The sequence below is a fragment of the Onychostoma macrolepis genome, chromosome 22 (assembly GCF_012432095.1).
Source record: "Onychostoma macrolepis isolate SWU-2019 chromosome 22, ASM1243209v1, whole genome shotgun sequence".
NCBI lineage: Eukaryota > Metazoa > Chordata > Actinopteri > Cypriniformes > Cyprinidae > Onychostoma > Onychostoma macrolepis.
Genome location: NC_081176.1, coordinates 18,356,053 through 18,379,955, shown reverse-complemented (window position 1 = coordinate 18,379,955; position 23,903 = coordinate 18,356,053). Strand labels below are relative to the sequence as shown.

At 35.4% G+C, this 23,903-nt stretch overlaps 2 protein-coding genes and 2 long non-coding RNA genes across 7 annotated transcripts in view; 2 read left to right on the top strand and 2 right to left on the bottom strand.

Annotated features, from left to right (window-relative positions):
* cts12 (cathepsin 12) overlaps positions 1-3,987 on the top strand; it is a 6,627-nt gene extending 2,640 nt beyond the window's left edge. For both annotated transcript variants that reach the window (XM_058761330.1, XM_058761329.1), the window contains exons 3-9: positions 524-663; positions 1,011-1,133; positions 1,300-1,464; positions 1,590-1,811; positions 1,902-2,070; positions 3,332-3,437; positions 3,674-3,987. In XM_058761330.1, coding sequence (XP_058617313.1) covers positions 524-663; positions 1,011-1,133; positions 1,300-1,464; positions 1,590-1,811; positions 1,902-2,070; positions 3,332-3,437; positions 3,674-3,773 — 1,025 coding nt within the window. In that variant the 3' untranslated portion in view covers positions 3,774-3,987. The remainder of the gene's footprint in view (positions 1-523; positions 664-1,010; positions 1,134-1,299; positions 1,465-1,589; positions 1,812-1,901; positions 2,071-3,331; positions 3,438-3,673) is intronic.
* LOC131530853 (uncharacterized) lies at positions 316-3,774 on the bottom strand. The gene is made up of 3 exons (XR_009268527.1): positions 3,660-3,774; positions 1,797-2,105; positions 316-650 (listed from the first exon to the last, which is right to left on the bottom strand). It is a non-coding gene; the product is annotated as an uncharacterized LOC131530853 (long non-coding RNA).
* A 1,116-nt stretch (positions 3,988-5,103) lies between the features above and the next one.
* On the bottom strand, positions 5,104-9,756 carry LOC131529739 (uncharacterized). The gene is made up of 4 exons (XR_009268200.1): positions 9,634-9,756; positions 6,141-6,258; positions 6,006-6,035; positions 5,104-5,173 (listed from the first exon to the last, which is right to left on the bottom strand). It is a non-coding gene; the product is annotated as an uncharacterized LOC131529739 (long non-coding RNA).
* On the top strand, positions 6,047-20,711 carry lama3 (laminin, alpha 3). 3 transcript variants are annotated; one of them, XM_058759604.1, is made up of 38 exons: positions 6,047-6,352; positions 7,447-7,560; positions 8,606-8,724; positions 8,949-9,029; positions 9,156-9,253; positions 9,399-9,440; positions 9,612-9,763; positions 9,857-9,967; positions 10,068-10,179; positions 10,283-10,444; positions 11,374-11,570; positions 11,709-11,825; positions 11,895-12,049; positions 12,123-12,264; positions 12,674-12,773; positions 13,131-13,247; positions 13,338-13,508; positions 13,669-13,814; positions 13,897-14,088; positions 14,178-14,326; positions 14,417-14,579; positions 14,719-14,846; positions 14,954-15,092; positions 15,248-15,352; positions 15,437-15,585; positions 15,711-15,825; positions 15,911-16,054; positions 16,195-16,325; positions 16,402-16,533; positions 16,614-16,761; positions 18,308-18,417; positions 18,488-18,665; positions 18,748-18,897; positions 18,987-19,149; positions 19,231-19,361; positions 19,971-20,061; positions 20,145-20,261; positions 20,347-20,711. In XM_058759604.1, exons 1-38 carry the CDS (start codon positions 6,149-6,151, stop codon positions 20,487-20,489), a joined length of 5,118 nt encoding a protein of 1,705 aa, XP_058615587.1. In that variant the 5' UTR covers positions 6,047-6,148; the 3' UTR covers positions 20,490-20,711. The 3 variants fall into 3 exon arrangements, with proteins under 3 accessions (XP_058615587.1, XP_058615588.1, XP_058615589.1); XM_058759605.1 differs by lacking the exons at positions 6,047-6,352; positions 7,447-7,560; positions 8,606-8,724; positions 8,949-9,029 and having other exon boundaries at positions 9,182-9,253; positions 9,399-9,522; XM_058759606.1 differs by lacking the exons at positions 6,047-6,352; positions 7,447-7,560; positions 8,606-8,724; ... (1 more) ...; positions 9,156-9,253; positions 9,399-9,440 and having other exon boundaries at positions 9,560-9,755.
* The last annotated feature ends 3,192 nt before the right edge of the window (positions 20,712-23,903 follow it).

Below are 23,903 nucleotides of genomic sequence, written 5' to 3'. Positions count from 1 at the left end.
AAATAAATAACCACAAGTTACCTAAACCTAAATTGTGCTCATTATGTTTATTTATTTATTTTTGTGAAAGTTAATCAGCCTACAAAAAAAACATTTCAAAGTTTTGTATTTCTTTCCAATCCTTTCCAACTATTTCTTTCTAAATTTTGCTTTATTTATTTACTTAGTGCTCAATATTTTTATTTATATATTGTTCTCTTATTTATTTTTGTAAAAGTAAATCAGTCTCAGAATAAGAACTCAAAAAAACCCCTCAAACTTTAAGGTTATCCAAAGCGATATAGCAAATAATCATATGTTTGTTTTAGACCTGTGTAAATATTATAAACAAATTATTTATGTTCATTTAGTTATATATTTATGCAAAATATTTAGTTTTAAACATATTTTTTAAAAATTGAAAAGGAACCTAAATTGTGCTCACTATTCTTATTTGTTTGTTTGTCAACCTAAATAAAGAACTCAAAAAAAGCGTTTAGATCATCCAAAGTGATAAAGCTAATGTAATGTGTGTTTTGTATAGATACGTATCAAGCACAGTGGGTGGCGCTGTTTGCTCTCCTGATGTGGGCACCTCTGCAGGTGGCAGCAGATTCAGAAGAGGAAGCCCCCTCAAATTGGGCGTTGTGGAAAAGGCTTCATCAAATATCCTACGATGAGGAGGTCAGTTAGGATCATTTGGGTGTCTTAAAGGGACAGTTCACCCAAAAATAAAAATGTATTTGTCAATTTTTTTACTCATATTCTTGCTAAGTGGAGCACAACAGGAAACATTTCGAAGACACACTGAAAAAAAAATTAAAAGTTTTACGTACCACTTTTTATAGTGCAAAAAAAGAGAGTAAAACGGTAATTTTGGGGTCAGTTGTTCCAATAAAAATAAAAAGGTTGAGACATTTAATCTTGTATAAACATGTAGTTTAAGTCAGTTTGTGGTTGTGGATTATATGTTATATGTATGTTATGCACTGCGTTTGACTTTATATTAAAGTTTGACTTTATGACTGTAGAGTGACGAAGTTCAGAGACAAATCATCTGGGAGACCAATATGCAAATGATTGATAAAAACAACGACGATTTCCGCTTCGGATTGTCGACGTTTAGCATGGCAATGAACAAATACGGTGACCTCGTAAGTAAAACGATTGAAAATTTCAGAAACTGCTGTATTGTCTTTGTTAAAGGTGGATTTATACTGACACCTAGTGGTGTGGATGTAACATCCTGCTAAAATGTTCTTTTCTGGTTGATTTTGTGTTGTCTAAGATTATATTTCATCTAATTTTTCTCATCTTCAGACCAAGATGGAGTACAAACGTTTGCTGGGCGCCACAATTAATGGGCCGATAAACAGGAGAGGAAAGGTTGAATCCGCTCAGACGCTCCGTGTCAATGCTAACAGACTGGGATTGACCAATGTGGATTATCGAGCACAAGGATATGTGACTGAAGTCAAAGATCAGGTGGATTTCTCTTTTAACTGGTCATTGATGCTTATTTATATTCAAGCATGTAGGCCTTCTGTTGAAAATGATTATACTGTATGTTAGATGCTAAAATGATTGATTTGTCGTGTTTTTTTTTTTAGGGATACTGTGGGTCTTGCTGGGCCTTTAGCACTACAGGCGCCATTGAAGGACAGCTGTTCAAGAGGACGGGGCGGTTGATGTCCCTCAGCGAGCAGCAGCTGGTGGACTGTTCCAGGTCGTACGGCACGTATGGCTGCAGCGGAGCCTGGATGGCGAACGCCTATGATTACGTGATACATAAAGGGTTGGAGAGCTCTGACACTTACCCCTATACTTCAGCGGTGAGTGCTCTTGGTCATTTGAGTCCGTTTTGAGATGTTTTTGTGTGATTCGGCCAATCTGAATGTGTTTTTTGGATCTGGTTTCAACAGGATAGTCAGCCCTGTTTCTATGACAGAAGTTCAGTTGTCGCCAGGATCAGTGATTACAGATTCATCCCGGCCAGAGATGAACAGGCACTGGCTGACGCCGTGGCAACCATCGGTCCAATCACTGTTGCCATAGATGCTGATCATCCAAGCTTCCTCTTCTACAGCTCAGGTAAGATTTTCACTTCCTTAGATTCAGTTTCCAACCTGAAAAGAAAAAAGATATGTAATTGATATACATAGTCAGTGATTTTATAAGTTATTAATATTTTGTTAAAATAATAATTTAATAGTAATTTATATTAACTACTATTATTTTTATATTTACTTTTAACTTTTATATTAATGTTTATATTTCTTTCTATTATATTAGTATAACTTTTTTATTTGTATATATAATATAAATCTAACTTTTTTATTTGTATATATATATATATAATATAAATCTATGCTAAATATATATATTTATATGTATGTAAGTGTAATACACTTATATATAAGTAGAACAGTTTATATATATTGTACTTCACTCTCTAACTTATAAAATGTTAAATGTTAATATTAGTATGACTTTATTTGTATATATAAAATCGGTAATATATCTAAAATATATATACAATAAATTGATAAAACTTCAATTATATCAATAAAATTCTTAACTTAATTACACTTTATAGAGTTACACAGTTAAGTAGGACAGTGTGTATATATATATATATATATATATATATATATATATTCATAAACTGTTCTAATTAACTCTATATAATATAATTCACTTACATATGTAAATATAGATATGAACACACAAATAACTATTTATTTACATGTACATGCTTATTAAATGTTTTATATCAAATAATTATATATATATATATAAATATTAGTGCTGGGCAACGATTAATCGCGATTAATCGCATCCAAAATAAAAGTTTTTGTTTATATAATATATCTGTGTGTACTGTGTATATTTATTATGTGTATATAAAGACACACACATACAGTATATATTTTGAAAAGATTTACATGTATTTACATGTATATATTTATTAATATAATTTATATGATATATAAATATATTTAATATATAAACATAACACATTTTTCTTAAATATATACATACATGGGTGTGTATTCATATATACATAATAAATACACACACATATATTATGTACACAAAAACTTTTATTTTGGATGCGATTAATCGCGATTAATCGTTGCCCAGCACTAATAAATATATATAAAAATGTAATAATTTATATGACCTATTTATTTAACTCTTATATTACTTATTTAACATGTATAAATAAACAAATAATAAATATGAATATGTAAGTATTTATATATAAATATCTATTTAATGATTTGCACAATCATATATATAATGACTAAAATAATAATTTAATGATAAATTATATAAATTGTTTCAACAGGAATTTACAAGGAATCTAACTGTAACCCTAACAATCTCAACCATGCTGTGCTTGTGGTTGGTTATGGCTCAGAGGGGGGCAAAGACTACTGGATCATCAAAAACAGGTAAGAGAACGCCCATCATTTAGTTTGATAGAAAAACCACACAACGAACTACAACTTGTACTGTAGACAACTTCATTACCTTTACAGAAAACAAAGTATTGTTCTGTGGTGGCATGTGTTTTACTGTGGTGACACGTTACTTCATAGAATACCATGCTTTTACCAAAGTACATGTCCAAAAAACATGGTAATTACATTCTAACGGTCTGATCCTTTCTTTACCTTTCTTTTCTCAGTTGGGGAACAGGATGGGGTGAAGGAGGCTACATGCGAATGATCCGCAATGGCAAAAACACTTGCGGGATCGCCAGCTATGCTCTTTATCCCATTGTGTGAGAAGAACCAGACATTTCCAAATAAAGACTTATGAAGTCTGAACTTTGTGTCAGAATCAGTTCATTTAGTCAGTGGGTTTGTAAAAGAACAACCATTACACTATGGAGCTGTACTTCAGTCCTGCAACAGAAAATGAGTGTTTGCTTTATCAGATTTTTTTTTTCACACAACCTCTCCCACTGTGCAAACTTGCATGCGTTTTTTCACTGCATACCCAGGTGTGTTTGAGACTCCATTAGTAGCCTATTGTTCTCACAATAGGCTACTAATGGAGACAAATCATGTGCTTAAATGTTGTGTCTAGTTAAGCTGTTCGGTGCTATTGTTGTGCAGTGTTGCGGAAACATTATTTAATCAATGCATTTCATACATCAACAGTGCACATAAAAGGTTATAAAATGTGAGGATGTTAAATAAAAAATTTTAAAAAATGAACGTAAAATGTTGAGTTAAGTTATATTACAAAAAATAGTAACTGCTAAAATTAACAACAAAAAATATAATTGTATAATATATTATAATCCATCCAACCATTCTCCAGGCCAACATTAAACTATTTCTACATTCAAATATGTATATATATATATATATATATATATATATATATATATATATATATATATATATATATATATATATAAAAATGTAATAATTTATATGACCTATTTATTTAACTCTTATATTACTTATTTAACATGTATAAATAAACAAATAATAAATATGAATATGTAAGTATTTATATATAAATATCTATTTAATGATTTGCACAATCATATATATAATGACTAAAATAATAATTTAATGATAAATTATATAAATTGTTTCAACAGGAATTTACAAGGAATCTAACTGTAACCCTAACAATCTCAACCATGCTGTGCTTGTGGTTGGTTATGGCTCAGAGGGGGGCAAAGACTATTGGATCATCAAAAACAGGTAAGAGAACGCCCATCATTTAGTTTGATAGAAAAACCACACAACGAACTACAACTTGTACTGTAGACAACTTCATTACCTTTACAGAAAACAAAGTATTGTTCTGTGGTGGCATGTGTTTTACTGTGGTGACAGTAAAACACGTTACTTCATAGAATACCATGCTTTTACCAAAGTACATGTCCAAAAAACATGGTAATTACATTCTAACGATCTGATCCTTTCTTTACCTTTCTTTTCTCAGTTGGGGAACAGGATGGGGTGAAGGAGGCTACATGCGAATGATCCGCAATGGCAAAAACACTTGCGGGATCGCCAGCTATGCTCTTTATCCCATTGTGTGAGAAGAACCAGACATTTCCAAATAAAGACTTATGAAGTCTGAACTTTGTGTCAGAATCAGTTCATTTAGTCAGTGGGTTTGTAAAAGAACAACCATTACACTATGGAGCTGTACTTCAGTCCTGCAACAGAAAATGAGTGTTTGCTTTATCAGATTTTTTTTTTCACACAACCTCTCCCACTGTGCAAACTTGCATGCGTTTTTTCACTGCATACCCAGGTGTGTTTGAGACTCCATTAGTAGCCTATTGTTCTCACAATAGGCTACTAATGGAGACAAGGTCATGTGCTTAAATGTTGTGTCTAGTTAAGCTGTTCGGTGCTATTGTTGTGCAGTGTTGCGGAAACATTATTTAATCAATGCATTTCATACATCAACAGTGCACATAAAAGGTTATAAAATGTGAGGATGTTAAATAAAAATTTTAAAAATGAACGTAAAATGTTGAGTTAAGTTATATTACAAAAAATAGTAACTGCTAAAATTAACAACAAAAAATATAATTGTATAATATATTATAATCCATCCAACCATTCTCCAGGCCAACATTAAACTATTTCTACATTCAAATATGTATATATATATATATATATATATATATATATATATATATATATATATATATATATGTATATATATATATATGTATATATATATATGTATATATATATATATATATATATATATATATATATATATATATATATATATATATATATATATATATATATATATATATATATATATATATATATATATATATATATGAATAAAATGTTTAAAAGGGCAATAATAAACAAAACTAAAATCAAATCTAAATAACTAAATGTACATAATACATTTGACACTGTTAGGGCTGAGACATAAAAAGTTAATTATTTATGAACTTCTTTAAGGTCACAGATATTCCTTGACTTTCCTATTGGTGGTGTGTGTAAAAATCACTGCCCTACCTCTCCTCTGTACACACTGCTATCACACACCTGGAGAGAGAAACAGGAAGAAAAGTGATTTTTGAACTTTGTCAGGAGTGGTAGGTTGTTGCTGTAGGAGCATGGAGTTGCAGTAAATGCATACAAGGCATGTACATTTATAAATGGCTAAGTTCTTATTCCTGGGAGTCAAAATGATGTGGACTGGAGTACTGCTGCTGTTCTGTCTGGATCTCTGGGTATCTGCAGATGAGTCGGGACGTCCAACGACATTCTGGTGGGACAATGATATTCAAGTCAAATCACACAGCGATCAACAGTCATGGGGGCATATTTTCAGAAAGTATTGTGATTCACCACACATTAAGGTAAGATTGTTGTTGTAAAAATGCCTTTCTGAAAATAAAGGGGAAAAGTCTTAAACCAGCCTGTTTCATTTTTATTAAAGCAGATAAAACTACCTTAAACCAGCTAAGATCAGTAAAATAACTTAAGACTAATTTAAGATGTTTGTTTCAGCAGTGATATTTTGTTAATTAATTAATTAATTTTAACTAAAAGAGCAAATAATGAACTAGATTACTCTGGTCTGATGCATCAACTAATACTATTCTATATAAAATGTTCGAGGTAGAGCTTTTCAGTGAATCCGAGCCAGTTCACAAAAATGATTCGTTTGAATCAATCTGAACAGTGACTCGCCAAACCAACAAACATCTCCTTCAAGCATGCGATTCGTAATAAATCTAATTACCAACTCGCCGATTTATCGTCTCTTTTGAATATGTGAATTAAAAAACACAGGTATTTAACACAATTTTTAACATAAAACTAGTGTAAACAGAAATATATGCCACGCGATGTCGTCAGGGAACCACTGAATCATTTTTGAAAGGAAAAGACTTGGATTGCGAATATACTGTAGATCAACTCGCAGATGGAACGTTCCAAAGTAAACAATTCATGAATGCAAATTTAGGGCCCCCAGGCCAAACGAGTTCAAACATGCTTTTCTTAAGGTATGTCGGAGAACAGATTAAGCTTGAACGCACTGCAGCCAGGATAAACCGCAGAAAGTGAAGAAACTAACCCTCATTTTCTGTCTGAATCTATACAGCTTTCAAGTTGTTGCAGTGGCCTGTCTTTTTATGTCAGTTTTGTTAAGTACTATTGTACCTTCAGGGTTGGTTAAAGTCCAGATTCCCAGCTTGTAGGTGTTTTCTGTGAGCCGTCCAAACCACAGCCCCTATGCAGAAACTTTGAAACAACTCCATAATGATTCTTTAAAAGCTTTCAGTTTCTGCATTTCCTCTTTTTGTCATTTGGAATGTGTAAATGGTCATTAACTGTGGCAAAAACATTCTGTGTTTTAGCCAAAAGTATACCATTGGAAGGTTTTCCGATATGTCTGCACATGTTTGTATCTCATATGATGATTTTGTCTGCATTTGCACCATTACAGGACTGTGATCGTGGTTATTACAGGGAGAGAAGTGGACCACATAAGGGACGGTGTGTGCCGTGCAACTGCAACGGCCTGTCAAATGACTGTGACCCATATACTGGAAAATGTTTGGTAAAATAATTTTTAACATTTAATCTTAAATAACTTTCTTTTGAGAAAGTTCACTGTAAAAAAAAATTTCGTAAAATTTACGGTAAAAACAAAAAACTGGCAGCTGCGATTGTCAGAATTTTACCGTAAAAAATGTGGTAGCAACATTTGACGGATTTATTTTTATTATTATTACTTTTAAATACTAACATATATATAGAAGGTGCACAGTGTCATTCACACAAACATTAAAAATCCATCATGGTAACACACATAAAATGGAAATAATGCAATAAACATTCATTTAACAACATTAGATGTAACATACAACCCTAATGTACACAACTGATAAGAAAAAAGAAGCAGTATAGTTATTTCAACAAAAAAAAACCCATCAAATGTGAAATGTAATGCTGGGAATGTAAATTTATGGTTATTCATTGTATATTATACGTTCTTTTGCACTTCCAAAAATGGTATACTACCGTAAAATTAAATGTAATGTCCAATAGAGTTTTTTGTCATATATAATAGGGGAACTAAACGATAACCAATTAATAGGTTTTTACTGTAGCATTTTTTACAGTGTTTTACCGTTAAAATCATGGTCATTTTAATCTCTGTTATGATATGCTCTTCATTTTTTTGTTAATATATGTCACTTGTACATGAAAACATGTTTCACAGATTATGATCAAGAATGATAAAAGGAATCTCGCCCAGGCTTGTAGTGCAATTTTCATCCAGGCACAATATTATGAAATATACAAATAAATAATAAAAACAATAAACAAATATATTATACAATATTTTATTGTATATTTATTTATTATTTTTATATTATATATTTTAATATATTTTACATATTATTTGTAGGTTGTTAATCTGTTAGTGATGTTTTACATCCATTTACAATAACACGTCATTGAGACCATATTTGTGGTCATATGAATTTAATCATATCATATGACAATGTCAACTTTTATGAGTAATGCATCTCCACTTTATTGTTTTGTGCTCAGTTAATTTTTTGTGTTGTCACACTGAAATGGTGCTGTATTTGCAGAACTGCCAGTTTAATACAACCGGCGACTACTGTGAGCGTTGTATGGAGGGTTATTACGGCAGTGCTGTTATGAGAACCTGTCGTATGTGTCCGTGTCCCTTCGCAGACCCATCCAACAGGTACAATGTCATCTAATCATTAAAAAAAAATACATACATGATAGATTCGCTTTTGTTAAAACAGAATTTTTTTTACTTAATACACCTGTGGTATGTATTTTATTAATTAATTAAATTTTTATTGTTTAAATATTTTGAGTATTGTTTTTATTGTTTAATTATTTTATTGCTTATTTAATTTTTTTAATTAATTTATTAAAATAGTTTATTAATTTGTTGTGCAGTTTTGCAGTCGGATGTCTCAGAGTTGGAGATGAGTTTGAGTGTTTGTGCAAACCTGGTTACGCTGGTGTTCGATGTGAAAGGTGTCTTTGAAAAAATATAAAATATATATACACACACACACGCGCAAATTTACATGTGATTGAAATAATTTCATTAAAACACACAAAAGTTTGCATGAATGTTTTTAAGGGATTCATTCATTTTAGGTGTGCGCTTGGATACTATGGCAATCCTTTAGTGGAAAGAGGAAGTTGTCAGCCATGTGACTGTGACCACGGTTATGTATGTGACCCGCTAACAGGCGGTAAGCAAGCTCTCCTGATAATATAATAATAATAATAATATAAAATATAAATTTCAACTTATTCAAAACATTAATTCAAATATTTTTACTATTTGATTTATTTTAGAACCAGTCTAAATTTGATCTGTGTTCTTTGTTCTCATAGATTGTTATGAGGCCGATGACCCGGATACTGGAGACTGCCTCGGTTTGTTCCTCAAAAAAAAAAGTCATAATATTGTGGGCCTATATATTCCTGCATGGGGCCTCAGGGGTGTCTGCATATTTCAGTAATCATGTGATATTTATTCATAGGCAATGTGACAATGAATGACATGGTTGATTATGATTGATTAACTCCAGTCTTTTTCCTGTTAAGAGTGTGATACCTGCGTCATTACCTTAATGGATGATCTTGACGCGATGGATGATGAGTTCTCCATACTGAAGACTCAACTCGAATCTTACAGTCGAAATTCTACTTCATACACAGGACTGGAAAAACTTGAAGATGCCATTGCTGGTACAAAGGTCCCTACAAGAATCTTCCACACACTGGAATGACATTGAAACACCAAGTATTTCAACACATAGTTTTTTTGACAATCTTTTTTGCTTCTTTAGGTTTTGGTCCATAAGTACTCTGAATCTGTCTTTGAATTGAAACCAAAGGTTTTTGAGCTTGAATCTGATCTTGAAAGTGTCATAGATGACCTCACTGTTCTCAATGACAAGGTACTGTTACTGTTTATGATGTTTTATCTTTATGCATGAAATCCATTGTCATCATTAACTGACCTAGAATTACACAAACAACTTGTGTTTGTTTTTACAGGCACTTGAGATGTTCTGTACTGCAGGTCAGTTGTTAAAGACTCTGGACCAAACCTATCAAAGAGGGGACAACCTACGATCCGAGAGTGTGAAACTCTTACGAAAGATACATGGTGAACCCACTAGATCCGGCTGAGATTTCAAAGCCAATTTCTTCTTGAAATGTCTTTCTCCATCTTGCTCACCAGTTGCACTTTTCCATCTTGACCCACATAGAGTTCTTGGAAGAGTTGAAGCGATCCAACCACACAGGTGGAAACACAGAGGAGGCCACCAGACTGATAAAAGAAGCCCGATGGATGCTGGAGAAGATGCGAAGACAAAGTTGTAGGGTTCAGAGAGAGCTGGCTAACGAGGAGCTCAGAAAAGCACGAGCATGTGGGTCAATTGCTTTTGAATCAGATCAATTAAAACATGGGTGCATAATCTTGTTCCTGGAGGTCCAGCGTCCTGCAGAGTTTATCTCAAATTTGTCCCAACACAGTTGCATGAAGTTTCCAGTGGAAAACCTTGAGTATTTATATCAGCTTGCACTAGCGCAAACCTTCATTTGGCATTAAAAAAACACTGTCAGGATTTACTAAAGACATGCAGTGGGAAATTAGTGATGAAAAGGCGTGGACACATTTATTTATTGAATATGCATTTGTAGGAGTTTCCCTTTTGATCTGTAAATTTATGGGAGGAAAGTTTTAAAGGGGTCCTATTATGCTCTTTTACAAAGTCATGATTTGGTTTTGGGGGTGTACTAGAACATGCTCTCATGCTTGGTGGTTTGAAAATCGCATTATTTTTCACATAATTTACATTATTACCTTTCTCCCCAGCCTGGCACAAACGGCTCGATTAGTTCTGGGTTTGATGAAGGCCTGCCTTCCGAAAAACGAAATGTGTTGTGATTGGTTAGCTGTCCCAGTGCGTTGTGATTGGTGAACAGCTTAGACGGTGTTTCAGTACTGCCCCGCCCCTTGCCAAAGCAGCAAGTTCGTCAATATTGCCATATCAATTTGAGCCGGATTCAGACCCAGAGAATATTGAACAAGAGAATCGTGTAGAACCTTTGCACACACGGATATTGCAAGACATATTAATGTGCACCTTGTCAGTAAATCACCTGCAGAAATTTCCCCTCCCATCTGCGTTTTTATGGAATTGTGCTTTAACGCTAATTTGCCCGTTTAGTAAATCTGGCCCTTAGATGGGTTTTATTTGGGTAGGAGCTAAACTCTGCAGGACATTCATCCTCCAGGAGCCAGAATGGACAACTCTAAATTAGGACTTTGCTTGCATGTTTGTTTCTCTTTCAGTACTTAACCTCATCTTGAATGACCTGATGGTTCCTCTGAATGGCTCCTTGGTAGTGGCTGATCGTATTAGGCAAAAACTCATGGATCAGGCAGTAGATCTTAAAGATATACAAGAGGCGCTTATATATGCACAGCTCGATGTGATCAAGACCAATGGTGTGAATAAACTCAATGAGGAACAGCTGAGAAATATTTTGGTAATCCAATAATAATAGTTGGCGAATGTCCTCAGTGCTGTAAAACAGTGTTTTTCAAACTTTTTTGATCAACTTTGAGAACCACTCCTGTATAAGATCTGCATTTGTTCACACCTTCATTGATTGTTTGTTCAACAGAAACAGTTAAATGTATTGAGGAAAAATCAAAGAAATATCATGGCCAAAGTGAACATGACTAGAGAGACACTAAAAGAGACTTCGGATCTCCAGAAAATGATGGCTGACCTAACAAAGGTGGAAAATAATGAAATTCTTTTGTAAAACCTTCACCAGTTTAGATACTTACCTTTCGTTCTCTGCCAGGAAATGACTCATCTAGCAGCTTTGATTGACAGAGCAAAAAACGATCTAGAAGCAAAACTTGAGCTGCTCGCCAATGCAACCGCTAAGGCGGGAATGGTGAGACAGGCTGAGGAGCATGCGCAGGAACTTATGAAGCTGGCTATGGACTTTCAAATGTAAATTGTCTAAAGACCCTGAAACCATATTTTTGGTTTTCGTGACATTTTAATGACTGAATGTGTCTTGTAGGTTCATACGGAGCATCACCAATTCAACCGCTGTTCAGAAAGCAATTGAAGCCATCAAAGCATTTACAGACATCATTGATGCCATAAAAGAGGCGGAAGCTGCCGCCAAACAAGCTAAAGAAGTGGCAGACCAGGCGTTTGAGGTATAAGTGACGATAAATAGTCGATATTATAATATTTTGTCAAAATTAAACTCTAAAATCAATGCTACAAGTGAATTTAGTCATCATGACATTATAGCAGAGATCCTCAAATCTGGCTCGCGAGATCCACTTTCCTGCAGAGTTTAGCTCTAAATCTAATCAAACACACCTGATGCTAATCAGTGTCTTCGGGATTATTAGAAAATCACAGGTAGGTGAGTTTGATCAAGGTTGGAGCTAAACTCTGCAAGAAAGTGGATCTTGCGAGCCAGATTTGAGTATCACTGATGTATAGTATGAAAAAAAGGACGTTGATTTTTTTAAAAACATTTTTTTTAATTAATTATTGAAAAACTAGCTTTTCTTCCTAAATCAAACTTACTCTGTTTCTTTGAATTTCATGTCCCAGGATGTGCGAGGACAAGATCTACAAAATAAAGCCAATGATTTGAAAAACTTTGCGAATACTCTGCTGGTGAATGCCAAGGAAGCAGAGATTCAGCTAGAAGGTTGTCATTGTCACATTTAATGCAACTGCAGCAAACTGTAAAATAGCATCTAGAGCAATAGAGCACAGTCGCAGGACTTCAACGTCACCATCATTTATCTTTTGACAACTCTTTCAGTGTTTATTTTAAAAAAAGGTTAGAATAGTTTGGAAGAACGCAATCACAATGAGGCTGTAAAAGCAGACTAGTGAGTAGATGAGTTTTCTGACTTCAGGACAATGGAACCTGAAGTGCTAAAATGCTAACTCGTTTCCAGGTTTTAGCCTGGATCCAAACAAAATCAACTTGAAATCATATGAATTTATGGGTTTTTCACAGGCACGTTGTGCTGTTTAGTAACAAAACTGTCATCTACAGATGTCACGCAAAAATGTGAAGCTTACAAGAACATGATCCAGCGTGCCAAAAACAAACAGAACGCGCTGAGGCAAGTCTTGCAAGATGTGTTGGAGAGGATGAACAACATCAAAAGGGGTGAGAAGCTCATTTCGCTCAAACATTTTTCCACAATAAATATCATCATGGTCTTGTCAAATGAACACTTGGGTGGTTTGATTTTTTTAGATGATATTCGTGTCCTCATCAACCAAGCCAAGGAAAGTTCTGCAGATGTGAACGCCACAGCAAGCGAAGCAATAACCAGAATGCAAAACATCAGTGAAGAACTTACCAAAATCAAGATTTCCTCTCAAGATTCAAACCTGAACGACTTACTTGATGGTGTCAACAAAACATGTCAGTCTCCTCAATTCTTCTTTCAAGAGACCTTGAGTTGATATAATGCACATTATTCAAAGATATCTGTCAAACAAAATATGTTTCTATAAGTTTCTATCCTAGTTTCTTTAACTCTGAGGAACATCACTGAATGCCCAATCTTCATAATCCTTTCCAGTGACAGAACTGGATCAGTCTTTCCCTTCACTGATTGACAAACTAAACGAAGTGGAGAACCAAAGCATGCCTAGTTCAGCCAACATCTCCAACAGCATCCAGAAAATCAAAGACTTGATCGAACAGACCAGAGACGCGGCCAACAGGGTGAGTTCTCAGAAAAGCAGAGGAGATGTTTCTCCAGCCGCCTCCAGATGTTTATCTCCTTGCTTCTCTCCTACGTTTCTAGATCAGGGGGCCGATCTTGTTTTCTGGTGATGCTCACATTGAACTTCGACCTCCTAAAGACCTAGAAGACTTCCGAGCCTTTACTGCTCTCAATCTTACTCTGCACCAACCAAAAACTCGTAGCGATGGAAGACGTAGACGCCAACTGGGTGATGAAGACAACCAGTTTGTTTTTTATCTTGGAAATAAGCATGTGAGGAGGACTTTGATTACTTAATTTATTAGGGATGCATCAATGTATATGTAGTGCATTGTTTTACTTGTAGTTCTCATAATCAACAGACAGTCAGGGATTTCATTGGCCTGGTTGTGAAGAATGGTGTCCTGTTTTGTGTCTACAAAGTGGGTGGCCGTTTTTATGAGATAAGGACCAGCGAAATCACCAAGTCCAACAATGACAAAGCTTTTATGGATAGGGTGGATTTCCGCAGGTAAACTCCATTTGTCATCGTAGATCTCCACAGATTACATACATTTGCATTTCTGAAAACCATTTGTGCCTGTTTTAATTCCCAAATCAGAGTTTATCAAGATGCGCAGGTCATATACACAGAGACTTTCACTTCAACTGAACCCAAAGAGCTGCCGCCCATAATTAATAAGCCTAGCGACATGAATGGATTGCTTGATCTGGATCCCAATGAGGTTGTCTTATATGTAGGTGGATACCCAGAAGATTTTGAGGTAAATAAGTCAACAAAAGAGTTTAAAAATAAGGCCAACACCTTTTTCGACTATACTTTCTTCACAGTTCTCAGGCTATGCATTTAAGATTAAAAAAATTGTTTTCCCCTCTCTATATATTCTGAATTTGGCCTTCTAGCCACCTGAAGAGATTCGGTACCCAGGATACAAGGGCTGTATTGAGTTTTCTACATTAAATGATCATATCCTTGGCTTGTACAACTTTCAGCGTGCCATGAACATCACAAAAACTGACATGTGTCAAAGGTACTTGATAATGTTATCGTAAGCAATCAGACATTGTTTTCCTTACAGATGAGGTCTTGATCTCTACTTCAAAGTTTAGACTCATTGTTCCTATATTCCATCCCTAGGGGAAAAGTCCACATGTTGGGGGATTATTTCGAAGGCACGGGTTACGGAAAGGTTGCTGTATCACGTTGGAACTCTGTTATTAAGTTTCTTGTTAAGAGTCATCAAATGGATGCAGTGCTTTTTTATGTGGGAAACGAGGTAAAAACTTACGAAAGATTTGATTCATATTACCAAGTTTCACACATCATACACCAAAATCTAGCATTTCAATCCAGATATTAAAAAAATGACAATAGTTTATTGATGCTTAATGTCAGAAGATTTGAATTTAAGTGTTTTGTTTTTTTTTACAGACCTTGCACTTCTTAGTTACATTTGAAGGAGGTTATATTTTTTTGCAAGGAAAAAACAAGGACGCAAACATTTTTGTAAAGTCAGCAGTAAAAGTATTTCCCCTAGTAAGTAACTATTTCTGTAACTATTTCCTTAATCTTTTAATATATTATTATGTCAATTACATTATATCCCATTTCTTCCGATAGACAAACTTCATCCATATCAGAATGATTCTGAATGATAATAGACCAGCAAGTATAAATGTCAAAGAAAACATCAACATTTTCTTTGGAAACATCAAAGGGTTCTTTGAGGAGGCCTACATCGGGGGTGTTCCAGCTGCAGTCCGGGAAAAGTACTTTCATTCTCTTTTTTGTTTGTTTATTGGTGCACTTCTTCAGCTTTGCATGATTATGGTTAAGGGCATAGTAAATACCAGGAAAAACATGAGTTCATAATATTATATTTTTCTGCCTCCAGATATTATATTGTTCTTCCGCCACTTAAAGGATGTGTCAATAACGTCCATGTAGATGTCGCTGCTTCTTTTACAGAGGAAGTTGGAATCATCCGAGGTTGTCCAGATCCTTTACTGGTAAGACAGTTTCGGTGGATTACTTGACGATGTTTGTGTGTCAGGAGAAAATTCATCTGAACTGTTTCTGGTTGCTTGTTTTCAGGGTTCCCGAAAGGCTACTTTTAAATTTGGGAGTTCTCTCTCTCTGTCACCTCCTGTTAACGATACAGACTCCGGGACAATGGTTTCGCTCGGATTTAAGATATCCCAGGAGAATGTTTCATCCTTAATACTGACTGGTGGAATGGTTAGTTGATCAAGAACTATTTTTTATGTTTAGATCCATTTATATGTTATATGTTTATTTAATAATTATATATTCACATATTTTGATATTTAATTTCAAGAAAATAGAGACAAAATTAAGAGATTTCTTGATGTTTTCAGAATAATGAGTTTTTGCTGTCTTTGAATGACGGCTATGTTGAAATGAGTGACAATAAGGAAAAATTAACATCCACAAACAAATGCCAAATTGGAAAATGGCACTACATAACAGCCTACAAAAGTGGAATGGGGTAAGATGAAAATATATGAAAATAACTTACTTGCAAAGATGCTTTTCAACACTTCGTGCTGAACTTTTCCCTTCAGGATGCAGCTAAACGTTGACAACACAGATATTGGAGATCCACCATCATCATCCAGATTCACTGAATTTGGGGAAAATGTGATTTTAGGGGATGGTTTATTTGAAGGCTGTTTAAGGAACCTGTATATACGGAGGTTTGATGTTATGATTTGCTTTATTGTATTATCATAACTTATAACAGGAATAAGCCACTCATAATAGCCTTATGTTTCAGTCTACAGACCGACTACACTCCGGCTGACTTGAGCGGATTCAGTCAGACTGGAAATGTATTTCTGGGATTTTGTACAGCAGAGCGCCCCCCTTTGGACACTACTAAGAAGCGTGCAAGACATGCTGGAATTGCATCCAACAGCAATTCGGTATTTCACATTATCAGTATTATCTGTATTAAAGGTGCTGTTTGGATGCACTAAACAAATGATTAGTGACATTATCAGGAATGGAGATGATCCACTCGAATGAGAAGAGCACTCAAAATAGGAGATGTGAGGCAAATGTACATTTTTGATGGAGGTTTCACTAGTACATTTACTGTAAATCGGCTTTTATAGCTACACTAAAAAGTCCCCCCTACATAAAGCAGGTATATCTTATGGTGGCTGCCATGTTGAGATCACATGACTAGCTGAACTATACTAATTTTATTGTAGCACCCCCTATTATTGAACACTTTCAGTTGCAAAATAAGTTATGGTAGACTTGCCTATGAATAGAGTATTTTTACAATGCCGTTGGCAACTAAAAAGGTTTGTTCTTGAGTAAAACTACCTCCACACTACTAGGTGTCAGTATCGAGTCCAAGACTGTGTCAGTGAAACGTTAAGAGAAAAATATAGTGCACCTTTAAACATTGTGCACTTAGTTTATTAAACAAATACAAATTTTTAAGTGTAAATAATTAAATTGTTCACCCAAAAATGAAATTTCTGTAATTAATTACTCACCCTCATGTCGTTGGAAAACCTGTAAGACCTTCGTTCATCTTCGGAACACAAATTAAGATATCTTTGATGAAATCCGAGAGCTTTCTCACCCTCCATAGACAGCAACACAACTACCACGTTTAAGGCCCAGAAAGTTAGTAAGGACATCATTAAAATAGTCCATGTGACATCAGTGGTTCAACCTTAATTTTATGTTGCTACAAGAATAATTTTTGTGTGCAAAGATAACAAAAATAATGACTTTTCTACAATTCCCTTCGTAAACATGTCTGAAGATTTCGACAGAGAGGATGACTTGTAATTTTTTGCCCAGCCTTATTTACTCGAACCAAAATATACAGACGATGAACTAAGAGAGATGGACCTTCCCTTCTATGCCGGCTCCTGCATCAGCAGCACCACACACATGTGTCATTGTACTCTCGTGAACGTGCATCAAAGACTGACACAGAATTGAAGAAATTGTTGAATAAACTATTTTTTTTTTTTTTTCTTTGTGCACAAAAAGTATTCTCATAGCTTCATAACATTAAGGTTGAACCACTGATGTTGCGTGGACTATTTTAACGATGTCCTTGCTACCTTTCTGGGCCTTGAATGTGGAAGTTGCGTTGCTGTCTATGGAGGGTCAGAAAGCTCTTGGATTTCATCAAAAATATCTTAATTTGTGTTCCGAAGATGAACAAAGAAAGGTCTTATGGGTTTGGAACGACATGAGAGTGAGTAATTAATGACAGAATTTTCATTTTTGGGTGAACTATCCCTTGAACATGTTGACGTTTCTCGCTAACAATCACTAAGATTCTTTTCTAAATGTTGCCATAGAAGAAGACAGTGGGTCTCATTCTCTAAGCGTATGTGAAACAAATCATGATTCATTGGTAATTTTGTACTAAAATTAAAAAATAATTAAATTTAAAATGTCATTTGTTATACTCTTATGTTTTGCTGTTTTTAAAAGGGAAGATCTAAACAAGGCTGTAGAAACCCAAAGTCCATCAAAAACACCTATCACCTTGGTTCCAACAGCCAAATGCAGTTTAAAATAGATCCAGAGAAGCTCAATAACAGGTAAATGGTGTTAATTACATATTAATACTGCATTTTGTAGCACATTTACGAGATCTTCCATGTCCTACAGGCTCCATTTTTCCTTAGACGTCCGTACCAAATCATCTGAAGGACTTTTACTCCATATCTCAGGGAAATATGGTGTTCCTCTTGTGATCTTGTATTTGGATAATGGAAAAGTCAAACTCTCTGTTGGGGCAGATGAAGTAATCTCCTCTCAGAAGATAAATGATGGTTTCTGGCACAATGTATGTAGCAAAATGCTAAAATGTTGTGTTTCCGTAACTGTGTTTCCAAAATCCCAAGTTTTAATTTATGTTGCGCATACAGATCAAGTTCAGCAAGAAGCAACACAACTTTCATCTAGTAGTGGATGGCGTTCAAACACCCGATGGACATTCGTTGAAAGGATTCACACATGATCTGCAGTCTCCTGTTTATGTGGGACACGGAAAACTTCAGATGCTTCATAAAACACAAGTACGAACGTGTAACTTCCCTATTTCAGCATGTAGCTTAACCGCAAGTCTTCTGTTCTGTTAAAGTTGCATCACACCTTTTTTTTCCAGGAAGAAGTGCCTCAGAAGAGTATAATCGGATGCATTCAAGACATCAGGATTTCTAAGGTTCTCCTTGTGGACCCAGCAATCAGTCTAGGGGTTACGTCCTGCTTCAAAGGGGTGACAGAGAAGGGGGCCTATTTTGCTGGAAATGGCGCACATTTGATCTTAGGTTTGGCCCTTCGTGTTTTTACATGTGTTTAGTGACAGAAAAAAACCTTTAAAAAATTAATAAAATGTTTTTGTTTGGCAGAAAAGCACCTTATCTTTGGTTCTACATATAATCTGACTTTTGGATTTCGACCCAGGAACCTCACTGGCCTAGTCTTCCACAAAATCGATAACCGTGGACAGACACTCACTCTGTTTCTCAAGAAAGGAAAGGTGAATGAAAATATGGTTTAAGAATATTTTTAGCATTCTTTGATATATAACACTGTATTTTGGCTATATTATTGGTAAAACGAGATTTGAAAGGAAGATAAGACCAAAAACAAGCCATGCAAGTATGCTGAATGATGAAATCCGAGAGTTTTCTGACCCTCCGTAGACAGCTACGCAACTACCAGGTTCAAGGCCCAGAAAGGTAGCAAGGACATCGTTAAAATAGTCCATGCAATATCAGCTTTTGAATGTGCGCTCTCTTTTTACTTCCACTTTTGAGATTCACGATCACATGTACTCTGTTTATACTATGGAGCGGCAGTACTTACCACACATTTTACAAGATTAGATGTTTGTCAGTGGTGCTCAGGATCTGCAAATCATTCGCCATCGTCCTTTCATTCACACTTTGGGCACACCCCTAAACCCGCCCTAGTCTGTGCTAATGTGTGCTAGCGCCCCTAGTGGCAACACTGAGATTGCACACACTTTGTGTTTGCATTAATATACTTGCATAAAGTACATTTCAGGCCAGTTACTGGATGTTAATTTTATAATTATGTTCAATATCACATACAGTATGCAATCTGTGTGGATTTTGCTTATTAGGTGGCGTTAACAGCATATGATGGACAGCGCCGCTATGGCACCGCATTGACCCCAACAAGACCCCTCTGTGATGCATTTCACTATGCGACAGGTACTATTTTACTGCTTTTTTCTAATGAAAGTAGATTATAAATTATAATTGTTACAGCAAATGTGAGGTTTCATTCATTTCAGTGTCTATACGGAGGAAAACTATCGAGCTAAGAGTGGACGAAGTGTCCTCACGTGTGAGACAAAAGTCTGTATACCGTCCTCCATCGCATGAAACGATCTACATCGGTGGCATTTCAGGTAAAGCCAGCTTTGATGTAACAAAAATGCCTCTTTTCTTTCATGAATGGCATAATAATTTACATTTCTGTCTCTGTTAATGCAGAGAATCGAAGCGAAGAAGTGGAAATGCGGGAATCTTATGTGGGGTGTTTGAGAAATGTGCGGCTTAATCAAAATCCTATCACATTTGATGACGTGACAAGCATATTCGGCCCCATAAACACCAACGAGTGCCCGGCAGAATAATGGAAACAGAAATAAAGCACAGCTCAGCAGACTAATTTTGGAGTTAAACACTTTGCAAAATACAAATTATGATTGTTTTGGGTAATTGTATTGGAAAGTGACTTTAAAAATAGACTTGCACAAATATTCAAAATGAAAGCACATTTCCTCAATACTTAGAATCAATGTTAATGAAGCCTCAAATGTAAAAATGTGTATGGAAATAAAATCTATTTTAAATGATTTCATTGTCTGTGCTTCTCCTTGTGACTCATAGATGTATTTACACAGCTGGTACGCAGTTTTGGGCAAGCTACTTGGAAAATGTAGTGAGCTAAGCTAACAGTTACTCTTCTTTAAATGAAGCTTAACTACACTAAAGCTACAGCCCTGGGAAATGTAGCAAGCTAAGCTACAGCAACATGGCAAAAGTAGTTTACTACATCCAAGCTATTTAAAAAAAATAAAAAAAATAATATTGAACCAACATCATACCAAGTCAATGCTCTCTCAGTGATCAATAAAACTGTCAGTCAAGCAGATAGACAGGCATAATAGTTCAGTTTAATTGTTTATTCAACAGCTGTTCCAAACCAATTTGGCAACATAATCAGTATCAAATACAGGGCCGGATTGACCTCAAATTGTGACATAAATTTTTGCTGGAAACCTCCTATTTGTAGTTGGTATTGTTGCTTTATTGTGTACAGATACATTTATATAAATGGTAACACTTCACAATAAGATTCAGTAGTTAGCATTAGTTAACTAGTGTTAACATGAACTAAGAATGAACAATACTTCTGCAGCATTTATCTTAATGTTAATTTCAACATTTACAAATGCATTATTAAAATCAAAAGTTGTTTGTTAACATTTATTAATGCACTGTGAACTACCAATGAACGACTGTATTTTCATTAACTAACTTTAACTTTAATTTAACAAAAATTAATAAATACTGTAACAAATGTATTTTAATGTAATACTGTAATGAATGTATTTTATACATTGTATGCTCATGTTAGATAATACATTAGCTAACATTAATGAAATCGTATTGTATAGTGTTACCATATAGATGTTTAGGCTGCGTTTATTTGCATCGTTGCATGTGTCATAATATTAATATAAACATTTCACCAAAATCAAGTTCAAATACGAAGCTTTTGACCAGTGAATGTTTATTTTTTTCCTGACTCGTGTCCCGTTTTCCCCAGTTTTCTGTCATTATGTGGGCGTTCAGTTTTTTTCTGTTATTTGGCCAAAGTATCATATTATGAAAGGTTCAGTGCTTCGCAGCTATTTGGCTGTGACTTGACAACAAATGCTAGAGAAACTCTTCTCCGCTCCTCAGATACAAAAAAAAAGCATTAGCCTTTATAAATAGTGTTTTTTAAGTAAAGAACCGCTGTACTTATTCAATCAACAGTTCTTACCTTCAGACTGCAAACAAGCTGAGATAAACTGCGCGCCGCACTTCATTGCCGAGAGAGGCGGGACCAGGAATAATGAGGTTTGACTGACAGCTTGAGGAGCCAATGGCGTTACGAGCTTTAGTGGCGGAGGCGTCACTTACTGATCCAGGATCAGTCAAGTATAGGTCTCTGCAGCAAAGTAATGGGAGTCAGAGTCCTGCACGCGGGCGGGTACCCGACGGGTGAACGGCAAAAATTGACGTAACAGGTGGAATAATATTGACGTGTCGGGTGCGGTGCGGGTGCGGGTCGGACTGGTGACAGGCACGGGCGGGTTGCGGGTACAATTATAACCAAGACTATTTCGACTTAATCCAGTACACGCTGATAGGCAGCTCCTTTCAAATTGTCCCGTGCTTGTGTTCGCGCGCTCTGTCTGAAGACCGGGCTTCTACAGCGGGATTTGCAAACACTGAGCACTGTAGCCAATCGACAGCTGTATTGACATTGATTGACAGCTGTAAGTCTAGTGATTACATTAAAGGGAGCGCTCTTTTCTCGCTTTTCTGTAGTTAATCGATTCACAGTTTGAATAAAAGCTTTAGTCCGCAATAGTTTTATATTGTTTACACGTTGAATGGTGCTCTCTCTCTCTGTTAACTTGTTGGGCTGCGTGTGTTAAATGTTATTATTAAATTTATTATTATTTATTATTAAAATATTAACGCATTAACTCAGAATGACTTGTTAATTGCTTGTTACATTAAAAATAAAATAAAGGTGTTTTGTCTGCCTTATGTAGATTTAATGCGGGTGCGGTTCGGGTCGCGGTTTTTATGTCAAACGGGTCGGGTCGGGTTCGGAATTAAATTAGTGTTGCTGTCGGATAACGGGTCGGGTATTCGGTTAACTACTGCGGGTGCGGGTTTATCAAACAGGACCCGTGCAGGACTCTGATGGGAGTTACCAGATCGGGGCGTTTTTTGACCATGTTACTTGATTGGCTGAAGTCATAGTGACGGTAGGTTTAGGGGTGGGGTTAGGTCAGGGGGATCATATTGATTGCATGATTTAGAAACACCCAGCAGTTTGAAAACGCCCAGCAATTCACAAACACCCACTTTTGCTCTGCAGAGACCTCAATCTCGGATCAGTGATCCGTAGCTGTTATATTTCTGACTTGAGCTTGAGCTTCAGAATGCTTTGGAAAATGTAACGTTAGCTTTTGTTGACGCTACCGCGCTACTTGATCAAAAAAAGAGCTTAGCTGCCGAAAAGCTATTTGATTCAGAAAGCAGTGCCACGCTACTGAGAAATGTAGTTAAACTAGTAGCTTCACTACTTGTAGCGACGCTACTGCCCATCACTGCTGGTACGTCTGTGCAGTTCGATGCACCACAGAAAAAAATCAGGGCATAAAGACTGAGACGTCTGCCTGCACTTTCATGATTTATTCATAACATGTGCATTAATGTGTGAATAACATGTACTTCCTTGTTCAGGCCATGCAGAAAGCTTTCTTCCTCGTTTCTTTCTGTCTCCTTTGCTTCCTGTCTCATGTTATACACATCAATGCAGTGAAAATGAAACTTATTGGAAACCTCATGACCATCATTCTGATTAATAGAATTGGGTTGAATTTAGGTAAAAGGTTAAATAAATGAAAAATAAATAATTAATGTAAATACAGCCATTAAAAGACAAAACTCTAATGTTTATTTATAGTTCAACACAGTGGAAAATCACTAAGAATGAATGAAAATTGGTCTCGTTAAAGTATTTTATGTTTTTTAAATTTCTTTAAATATTCATGTAGTAAAGTAACACGGTATCCTAATTTTTGCAAGCAAATCTGTGTTTTTTTCTTTCTTTCATATACTTCCTAACATAATATTTTAACAATTTATGCTATAAAAATTCTGAACAGAAAAGTCAGTTTTTAATAAGACTTTTAATAAGAAATAAGACTTAATATTACATTTTTTTGACCATGGAAGCCTGTGTCCGCTACAGAATA